Source organism: Alosa alosa, chromosome 12, assembly GCF_017589495.1.
Source record: "Alosa alosa isolate M-15738 ecotype Scorff River chromosome 12, AALO_Geno_1.1, whole genome shotgun sequence".
In the NCBI taxonomy this organism is placed as follows: domain Eukaryota; kingdom Metazoa; phylum Chordata; class Actinopteri; order Clupeiformes; family Clupeidae; genus Alosa; species Alosa alosa.
In genome coordinates this window covers 26,995,244-27,005,965 of record NC_063200.1, presented here as the reverse complement: position 1 = coordinate 27,005,965, position 10,722 = coordinate 26,995,244, and the positions used below count along the sequence as shown (strand labels likewise).

Here is a 10,722-nt window from a genome sequence, read left to right as displayed (position 1 = left end):
CTAGACATAACATACTAATGCTATCATTAAAACAATCTCCTCACAATGTATTCTGTATTTAATATTATATCTGTATTAGGATCATTTATGAATAAAAGTTCCTATGTACATTTCTGTCTAACTGCCAGAAATGCTGCATGCTGCTAACCATTTTAACAAGGCCGTATGTGTGTTAGAAAGGCTCACATACTCACATAAAGGCTCACATACTATGCTGTTTCTAACAACCACTGCCATAACTGCTGTTGTTGGTTGCAAGTGCCAGTATGATGATAATGTTGTTAGTGGGAGCTGCCAGCTCTTCTCAGTGGCGGGCCTAAGGGCTTATCACACCTTATCACTGTGAGTAGCGGAGGGCCAGGAGGAGGCTTTTAATGAGCGAGGCCCCTCCTTACGGCTGATAAGCCAGAGAGAGTGCCGGCACCCCCGCCAGCTCGCCTGCTTCATTAAGTTTGGGACACGTTTTAATTAAAGCATGCGCTTCGCCGAAGTGCTGGTGCAAAGTGTCCGGAATATTTCCACGCGGGAGGGCCAGCAGTTCGGCGGAAATCTCCTGAGAAGGTGAGAACTTTTTTTTTGCCGTGGTGGTGGAGTTTTAATCGGACACAGGAAATGAGAAACGGCAGTGACCTTGACACAGGTGACCAGGAGAGCGGTATGTCGGAAAAGGAGACTGCTTGTGTCTCAGTGGGAGAGTCACCTGCTGCAGAGGTCTGTCTAACAGGTCACCCCCCACCACCTGATAGGCAATCACACTGCGGACTGCAAGCACCGTGGTTGTCCTCCAGAAGAAGTCTGCCTGACCTGGATAGCCGGCCAAAAGAGGACACCTTTGATCAGGGAAGCATGCGGCAAGAAGCTGGCCCGGAGTGTCCTCTTTCAGTGGGCAAACTGGGACACCCAGACATGAGCTCGAAATCGCTGCAGCGCTTAGTCACGGCCAGCCTACTTCTAGAAGGCCATGTCTTGACAGAAGACGCCGAACCAGTGGACTCAGCAATTAGGCTGACAGATGACGTCCAGCAGAGTCCTACAGCTCTTGTGTCAGACATGTCTGGGAATGAGGATTTGATTGGCGGTTGTGATGATAGTGCCCAGACAGATGAGTGTCCAGTCTGCAACGAGCTGTACAGGTCTGTGGGCACACACCGGGCGGCTTTGCTCAACTGTGACCATACGCTGTGCGAGGACTGCCTCTCCAAGATGGTGCGTCGCACGGCTGACCCGAGCCGCGTCCAGTGCCCACTCTGTCGCCAGCGGACGCCGCTGCTCTGCTGGGAAATCCGCCAGATGCAGGAGGAAACCATGCCCTGCGGAGCCGTCATGGTCGACATGGACCTCGCTGACCCCTTCCTCGACTCAACAGTGTCGTCGTCGCCATCATTGTCGTCTCGTGCAGCGCCCAGCTCCCGGTTCTGCGTGGCTCTGGAGCGGCGGCTGTGCACCCGCGCTGAGTCGGAGGTGGTATGCGGCTGCTTCCGGCGGCCCGGCTGGCTGGCGCGGGCCTTAGGGCGAGCACGCCGACGCTGCCGCTGCTGCTACGTGGCACTGCTCCTGGCACTGGGGGCTGCCGAGCTCGGCCTTCTCCTGCTGGTCTTCCTCCCGGTCGCCATACTTGTGCTTCTCTTCACACTTGTGGGCAGATAGAGGCCGGCCCAGGTCATGGCCAAAAGGGACATCCAGATGAAAAAAAAAGTTAATGTGGACACACCACAGGCAGAGTGGAGGGAGACATTTTCTATCATTACATATTTTGTTTTGTGAAAACACATAGCTGAATGCAGAAAAGATTAGAATTTCATTATATCTGGGTGACATTCCCAAACTCCCGATTCCCAAATGGTTCCAAAATACACCTACGTCCAAAATGATCCAGACTGAGAATGGATGTAGTTGCTCATCTGTCTTCATTCGTATTAATGTATGGCCATCACATTTACATATGTGCATTTCGTGAGTCTGACACCGTCATGTCACATCAAATGTAAAACATCTAGGGCCATGTTGGGCTATGCAGGGCCAAAATCCCATAAAATAGTCCACAATATTTTGCCCCAGCCAGAGAAAACATGTGAACTGCTTTGGCAGCTGCTTTTATTGTGCCACTCTCATGCATTCTCCTCTTGGTGCAATATTTTGCAGATCCTCAGATCTCTGCCTGCTTTTCTTTTTTTCTCTCTCCTTTTGCTGTGGCCTAGTTTGAGGCAGAGTTGTTGCAGCTTTATAAATATCCAGTGCAACCTTAAGAAATTATCCAGTTATTTCTGTGTGGATGACGTGGGCTTGGGCTGAAAAAAAAAATTGTGAAGCCACTGCCCTCTGAGTCAGTTGGCCTTGTTTGAACACAGTAGTTTCTTTTCTCTCTCCCAGCTTTGAGCTGGCCTGCATGAAACCAACATCCTGTGGTGCCAGTCTGAATTTCACCCCACGGGGGAAAAGAAAATTATCTTTTTTTTTTTCATTCAAATGATTATCTCACTTTCTGCCGACTAACTGAGAGATTTGCTGCAGGACTGTTAGCGTGCCATCTAAACCACTGACTGTGTTAGTGGTGATGACCAAGGCACTGATGGGATGTACTGTATGGACTGGGCCATCAATAATGCATGTCCACTTCATACACTACATGGGAGACATCAGCCCACACACGCAGCCATGGGAAAGGCTCTCATCCATGCCTTCATTACTTATGTTGCATTGCAATAACTCGTCCCCCTCCCCCGCAATCAGACCCATACTATTTCAGACATGCACAACTTCCGGGAGGCTTCTAAACTGGCAAATAGTGTAGTGATGGGTCTTCTCTTGCCTTCTTAAGCCTGCCTGCAAGGGAAGGTACACAGGGTACACAGTCTCAGTTTCAGACCACCTCTCGTATGTTTTTCTATTTTCATACGACACTATTCTCTCATGCCAATAGTTTTGTTATACAGTGAACTGTAGTGTAGGTCGATAGTCATTGCCCTCAGGGGCTTGTGCATGTATTGTGTATCTGTGACCCATCTCTCTCTCTCTCTCTCTCTCTCTCTCTCTCTGTGTGTGTGTGTCAGTGTGTGACGGTGTATTAGTGTGTGTGTGTGTGTGTGTGTGTGTGTGTGTGTGTGTGTGTGTGTGTGTGTGTGTGTGTGTGTTAAACTGACTGATTTGCTCTCTATGTATAATTGTGCCTGTGACCATATGTTTATCACCAATCAACATTACTCACTCCCAGTGTGACAGTATTCACTGTTTAGGCTTCTCTCTGCATGTTTTCACCACTTCTACACTTTAAGTGTTTTGTTGTGATGGAGAGCTTCTTCTTGGCCGGGGACTGTGTTACATAATGGCTGCATTGCAGGCAACCCCAGCTATATTGATGTGTGGAGTGTTTGGGGAGGCGGAGTGCAGTTGAAGCAAACGCAACTGAGGCCAGTGAGAGCCTTTATGTGCAGCCAGCCCTTTGTGTGGCTCGCACAACAGGCAGGGCTCTGTCCACTTAGTCACAACAATTTATATGAGCAGTGAGAGAGCCCGCCTCGGCTCAGCAATGACCCTGACCCAGACTCAGCTCAAATGCAGGAGATAGCTCGGTTTTCACAGCCATAACAATCACTGATATTCCCAGCCCTTTGGTCTTCTGTCCACTTAGTCACAACAATTTATATGAGCAGTGAGAGAGCCCGCCTCGGCTCAGCAATGACCCTGACCCAGACTCAGCTCAAATGCAGGAGATAGCTCGGTTTGAATGGTCTCTGTGTGGCAGTTTGGGGGTTGTGGAAATGTAACATTGCGTTTAAAATCACAGCCATAACAATCACTGATATTCCCTTTGGTCTTTACCGCTACACTTTAAGTGTGGTGGCCTACTGGATAAACATTGACTCGTACAACCCCAAATCAGAAAAAGTTGGGACGTTGTGTAAAATGCAAATAAAAACAGAATGTGATTATATACAGTACAAGTCTTATAAACCCATAGTTAGCAGAAAAAAGGACATAGACAACATATTTTGACTATTTTATGGAAAATATATGATCATTTTGAATTTCATGCCAGCAGCATGTTTTTAAAAAAAGTTGGGACAGGGAATGTCCACTGTGCTGCTTCACCTCTTCATTTAACACAATTCTGTAAATGTTTTGGAACTGCGAAGACCAGTTGCTAGAGTTTTGAGAATTAAATTCCTGCCTGGTATAGGATTTCAGTTGCTCAATAGTATTAGGTATTCTTAATCATGTTTTTCATTTAATGATGCACCTAATTTGACAGGTCTGGAATGCAGACAGGCACCTGGACTCTGGAGAAATATTGTTTAAATATGTGCAAAATGCATTTTGGCATTGTTTTCCTGAAATGTTCAAGGTCTTCCCTGGGAAAAGAAACATTGCCTGGATGGCAGTATATGTTGCTCAAAACCTGTATACATCATTCAGAATTGATTGTACCTTGCCAGATGTGCAAGATGCCCATGCTGTAGGCACTAATGCACCTCCACACAGTCATAGATGTTGGGCTTCGAACTGACCACTAAAACAAGTTCGATAGGTTGGATACTTGGATAGGCCCTCTTTTTAGCCCAGATGAGTCCATGATTTCCAAAAAAATTGCAAATTTTGATTGGTCTAACCACAGGACCTTTTTCCATGTTACCTCAGTCCATTTTATAGAAGCTCAGGCCCAGATAAGATGGTGGTATTTTTGTTTTATGTCTAAATACAATTTTGGCTGTTGGTTGCATGCAAGTTTACACTAGCATTTCTTGAATATCAAACTGTGCTAATAGACAATGGTTATCAGAGGTTTTCCTGAGCCCATACAATGATTTTCTTTACAGAAACATGTCTGGTTTTGATGCAGTTGATGAGTGGAGGTGCAAAACGCACACCAGAAAAGGAGGTGCTGGCAACCAGTAAAACACTTGCAAAAGGACAGAAGTGCCGCACACTCCCGAGTTACACATATAAATCTTTAATGTGACAACGTTTCGGCCACAGGCCACAGACCGAAACGTTGTCACATTAAAGACTTATATGTGTAACTCGGGAGTGTGCGGCACTTCTCTCCTTTTACAAATGGTTTTGATGCAGTGCCATCTGAGGTCCAAAAGACCACAATATTGTTTTTCAGCTCTATCCCTTGTTTGCAAAGATTTCTCTGGGTTCTCTGAGTGTTTTAATTATATTACATCCTGTAGATGATGATATTTCACAATTTCATGTTAAGAAGCATTAAAATGACATTGTTTCATTTGTGCACACAGGTTTACACAGAGTGATGCATACCCCTACATCTTTACTTCTAAGAAACCTCTTAAACCTCTTAGCCTCTCTGGGATGCTGCCAGTTACCCTAATTAGTAATGAAACATTCTTCCTTTTGTTTTCTTTATCATTACACAACTTTTCCAGCATTGTGTTACCCCCATGCCAACTTTTTTGAAACATGTTACTGGTATCAACATTAATATTTTCCATAAAATAGTCAAATTTGTCATATAATGTATGAGATCACATACAGTAGCTTTAGTAAACCATATATATATGGCTTATTTCATGTGGGGGTTATTTATAATTTAACAGGCTGTAGATCTATTGTGACCTAAATTTCCAAATCCTCTTTCATTTCGATTTCAATGCGGTCCTGACATTCACATAATCGCGCGCCCATGAGTCGGTGGCAGGAGGTTTATTTCCCGCTAAATGAAATATTCATCAGGTATTGATTAGCCTACACGTGTATAATGCGAGTATATCGCATGTGCGTGTGTGTTTGCGCAGGGTGAGATTAAATCCATAGGATTCAAAGGTTCTTCTAATATAAAGTGCAATTTTGTGTGGGAGGATGAGCGTTTTAGCGCGCGCGCCTGTGTGTGTGTTTGAGGGGGTTGAGTGGGTGGCATAACCCACACTCTGGCGCTGTCACTCAGAGCTGTGGTTGTTCTATCACCTTATGTGTGTTTATTTTGGCAGCTGATATGCGCTGCCTTTAACGGAGGCATTTCACACGTCAACAGGAATGTCAGATTATCTTATTAATATTCCCTGTCGCCGATAGCCACAGATTCAGATTTCTCAGCAACTTCACGCTCACGGCAGAGATGCTTGTTTCCTTGGTAACCACTGCTTTTTTGCCACCGCTACTGATTTTTTATTTATATGTTAAACTTTGACTCTCACCTGAGTCATCAGTCAACTCAAAATTATTTTCCATGGATATTTTCACATAGATACTGTCAACATCTAAATATATAAAAACTCAGTTTTCTCTGAGAATGTTCAACAAGGCGTGAGCAAATGCTTAAAAAGGAAACGCTGCGAAATTATTCAAGCGTTTCCGCTCTCTTCTTTTGCTCTATATAATTGATTTTGTCAGTCTAGAGAGAAGACATTCACTGGAGTAAGGACTTGCAAGTTTGTGCATGATTGAGAAGTTTTAAATATGAATGACGTGGTTGCATAATTGATCTGCCTTGAGGATGTGGAGACGCCTCCCACCAATGACAGCTACAGCGGGTTGGAGGTGTTTAGCCTTTGCTCGTGCATGCGCACGCGTGTGTAAAGATGTAGACCATGTAGTCAGAGGTCTATACACTGTTCCACTGGTATTCAAACAATTTACTCTACGTTTTGCTCATGAATATAAATAAAGGAAAATATTTCTCTGTCTGTCTCTCTCTCTCTCTCTCTCTCTCTCTCTCTCACACACACACACACACACACACACACACATAGAGAGAGAGAGAGAGAGAGAGAGAGAGAGAGAGAGAGAGAGAGAGAGAGAGAAAAGAGAAGAGAGAGAGAGAGCTACTACGGATTTATACTAGTTTCCAAGGCTGGGTATGCATTCCAGTGGAAGGAACAGATAGCCTACCGTCCATCTGCGGTTTTATGGGAATGCTGTGGGGGGTGGGGGGTAAATCACACACAATCACCAGTGGCAGATAGCCTATGTTTGGTTGATCTGTGAATTGGGCTATGTTGATGTAATTCACTATAAAGACATATCATATAATCAATCAAGTGTTATCCAGTTACAGTCTAAAATGTTCATGATTTTATAGAACGAGAGTATACTTTCATGTATTTCTTTACACTTTATTGGCAAATCAGTCCTTGATGCTGAAGGCATTGGACCTTCATCGCCTCGCATCTGAATAAAACGACACTCGTCCTTTTTCAATGATATGCTTCATTTACTGAATATAATGAGCATTCCAGCAGAACGCCAACGCATAAAAACAGGAGGAGGTGAGGGATGGTTCGAACACGGGTACGCGCATTTTCTGGCGCGGGCACAGCTGTCAGCACCAAGGACAGCAGCTGAGCCCGGAGCGCCGAATCAGTTAATGTGATCACCTCTCTGCTGCCAACGGACAGAGAAACCGGCGATACACCGCCGGCCAGAGGCGCATTCCATGCGAAGACACTGATTTGAAATAGCATATAACTTGCCTCAGCAACAAGAAGGGATACAGGATGAAACAAAGGACAGAGTCTATCAGGATGTTGAAAGGGAGCGAAGATGCAGCCAGCTTGTGCATGGAGAGACAGTGGTTTGAAGTCTAGAACCATGCACATTCCATCGCAAACGGAATAGCTTAATTTCTTACAAACTCTATTGGTGTCTTTTTTAATTTCCTTTTTCTTCGTTCTTTGTGTGAGCATAGGGGACGGCTTGCAATTGCGGTTTACTAAGGATAAACCGTGCCGTCTAAAGGCTATTCTCATATACCCACCGACAGTAGTGGGCGAAGCAACCGGGGTGCTCTCTGCGCGCTACTCGCTCACACAATGCGTCTGTTTTTGCTAGCCGTTTTCTTCTCGTGCTCCTGTGTGCGGGGCGGCTGCGAACCAAAGATTGTGAACATCGGGGCCGTCCTCAGCCAGAAGCGGTATGAGCAGGTGTTCAAGGATGCGGTCACGCAAGCTAACCAGGTCTACGGCAGGGACAAATTCAAACTGACTGCAATCTCTGTCACCCACAAACCCAATGCGATTCAAATGGCGCTTTCCGTCTGTGAGGATCTCATATCAAGCCAGGTGAGAATGTGACTAGTGTTGGGTTTCGGCTTACCCCACAATATTTTTTATAGACTGCTCTGTTCTTATACACATCAACTCGTCATACTTGACGATACATACAGTGATGATGACACTGGAAAGTAATAGTCAATTAGTTTTTGTGATAGGCTAATGTGGTATCCTAGTTACCGTCCTGAAAGCATTGGAACAATGTCCTCACTCATGCATAATCTAGCTGTGAGAAGAAAAGACCAGTTTGGAGTGAAATAACTACGACAGAGAGGTTTGAGATTCATTACGCGTTGTCGTGTTGAATACTAGTGAAGGGCAGTTGAGGTCCGTGCCGTTCCAGAAGCGCCAATAAAACAAATACACACGCACACATCTTCGAATCTCTCTCTCTCTCTCTCTCTGACAGTGAGAGGGGGTAAGCCATTAAACAGTGTTATATTTTATTACAAGGGTGGTTAAGACAAAGACTGCGAAAATACGCATTAGAATTAACTATATAATATAATAATCTTTGGGAGATTAGATACTCTCGTTGAAATAGACAGAAATGCTATACTGTAGCCTACTTAAAGAAAATTAGTAGATTATAGTTATTTATACAGTATATAAGGAAAATCCTGAAGGATGTATTAGGAATGGGTCTGATCAGTTAAATAGCCTACTGATAGGGCTTTGCAAGTAGATTTGCACAAATATGCTTATATCATTACTGATACATCAGTTACGTAGTAGGCTACAGAATAAGACCATGAAGATACAGTTCAGAGGAAGGGAATCAGTGGTAATAGTCCCATACTGAGCAGGACGCTTGAGGCGGCTTGCCACATGTCACCCAGCTATACTTCTTCCCGAGCAGCTGTAGACTCGATGGAGCGCGAGGAGCAAGCTAACTGTGAAGTGATTGACGCATTCGCAATCATAGCTTTACGCCGCAGTTGCTACCTCCACAGCCCGTGCCATACTATGTTGCGACGCAAAAAAAAGAGGCCAACATGGCCGCATCTGCAGTGGTAGGTTTGTGAGAGGTAGGAATGAGTTGGGGAATACAAGATGAGGTACATCTTAAATGCGAGGCAGGCGACAGCAGTTCCAACGTGATATTGTTCCTCACAGCAAGTCTGGTGACAGCTTGTGTAACACAATGACGTTGGAGTCAAGATGTAAGCTACACTTTTCACTGAGCTTAGCAGCATACTACATTTTAATTGACCAGATGCTTTGCTAACACCGTCTTAAAAATCTATCTGAGTCACTGTCTCTAGGTCTATTTAGCCACAGAACCATGAGGAGTGCACATATGTGTAGGGAGCAGAGTCTGTTCAGACAAAGCATTCCTTCATTAAAAGCTTGCCTCCACCAAATCAAATTAAGTGCTGTATTTTAAGTGTTCTTTACAGCAGTGATCTCATTTAAAAGAGCTGAGGGAAGCATTTCTCTCCCTCTCTCCCCATCTCTCTTTCTCTCCCCACCTCTCTCTCTTCCCCCATTCATTCATCACATCACCTATTACTTTAAGCTGTTGGTGCAGCAGACCACAGTTTTTGCGTGGTGCATGGTAGTAGTTAGTCATGGTTTAGTTATATTTTCTGTTCTGTGTGTGTGTGTGTGTGTGTGTGTGTGTCTGTGTTAGAGAGAGAGAGAGAGAGAGAAAAGATAGAGGGAGACAGAGAGAAAGACAGAGAGACCGGTGATGAGGCGCAAGATTGTGTGTGTCTGTGTGTGGTGTGTGTGTGTGCGTGCGTGTGTGTGTGTGTGTGTGTGTGTGTGTGTGTGTGTGTGTGTCTGTGTGTCTGTGTGTGCGTGTGTGTGTGTGTGTGTGTGTGTGCGCGCGTGTGTGTGTGTGTGTGTGTGTGTGTGTGTGTGTGTGTCGTGTGTGTGTGTGGGCGCTATCTCTTGGCTCAGCGGAGGGGTTTGCTGGGCTGTATGTGTTGGGATGGCTTCTTCATGGCAGATGGTAGATGCCCGTAAGCTCCCTCTGGATGAGGAACTGTGTTTGAGGCCCAACCATACGGCCCAGCTTGCCTACAATGCCATCATGGCTTTGCACTATGCCAGTGCAGTCCACCCCCACACAACCTTTCTGTTCTTGTTTTTCAACTTTGTGCTATGACTGAGATTGCCTTTCTCCAGATTCCCCCATTTCCTAAATGTTGATCCATTGGTTCATCTTTAACATCTGTAACTCAGTCTAGGAGAAACCCAATGCAATTGTCAGCTATGTTCTTTATAGCTTTTGGTCTTGTTTATTGGTCAGATTGCCACTATTTACTAAGAGCCTGTAAACAGAAAAACAGTCAAACAGTCAAAAGCTGTCATTTCTGTCGGTCTACGCTCGGCGGGTGGCTGGTATTGAGTGGTTTCCCGCTGAAGCGTTCTCATTTGTCTGCGTCAGTCCTGGCCCGAGGTGGCCCTGGCGTGATGCCGACACAGTGGCTCAACAGAGGTCGTGTCGGAAGGTGTTTATGTCTGTCTGACCGGTGTACGCAGGTGTACGCCATCCTGGTGAGTCATCCTCCACAGTCCAATGATCACCTCACCCCAACACCCGTCTCCTACACGGCCGGCTTCTACCGCATCCCCGTGGTGGGCCTAACCACCCGCATGTCCATCTACTCCGACAAGGTGAGTCACAAAATGGAAAGGAGGAGAGGAGAGCGGGGGAGGGGGAGGAGAGGAGTGGGAAAAAGGGATACTAAGGACAAGAAAAAAA

At 45.4% G+C, this 10,722-nt stretch overlaps 1 protein-coding gene across 16 annotated transcripts in view; it reads left to right on the top strand.

The window, feature by feature from the left end:
- The first annotated feature begins 7,234 nt into the window (after positions 1 to 7,234).
- The window catches only part of grin1a (glutamate receptor, ionotropic, N-methyl D-aspartate 1a), a 29,064-nt gene continuing 25,576 nt past the window's right edge, over positions 7,235 to 10,722 (top strand). For 6 of the 16 annotated variants that reach the window (XM_048258338.1, XM_048258335.1, XM_048258337.1 and 3 more), the window contains exons 1-2: positions 7,236 to 8,018; positions 10,500 to 10,634. In XM_048258338.1, the coding sequence (XP_048114295.1) occupies positions 7,770 to 8,018; positions 10,500 to 10,634 (384 nt within the window). In that variant the 5' untranslated portion in view covers positions 7,236 to 7,769. Of the gene's footprint in view, positions 8,019 to 10,499; positions 10,635 to 10,722 lie in introns of all 16 variants that reach the window. The other 10 variants (XM_048258332.1, XM_048258331.1, XM_048258329.1 and 7 more) reach the window with 4 other exon arrangements.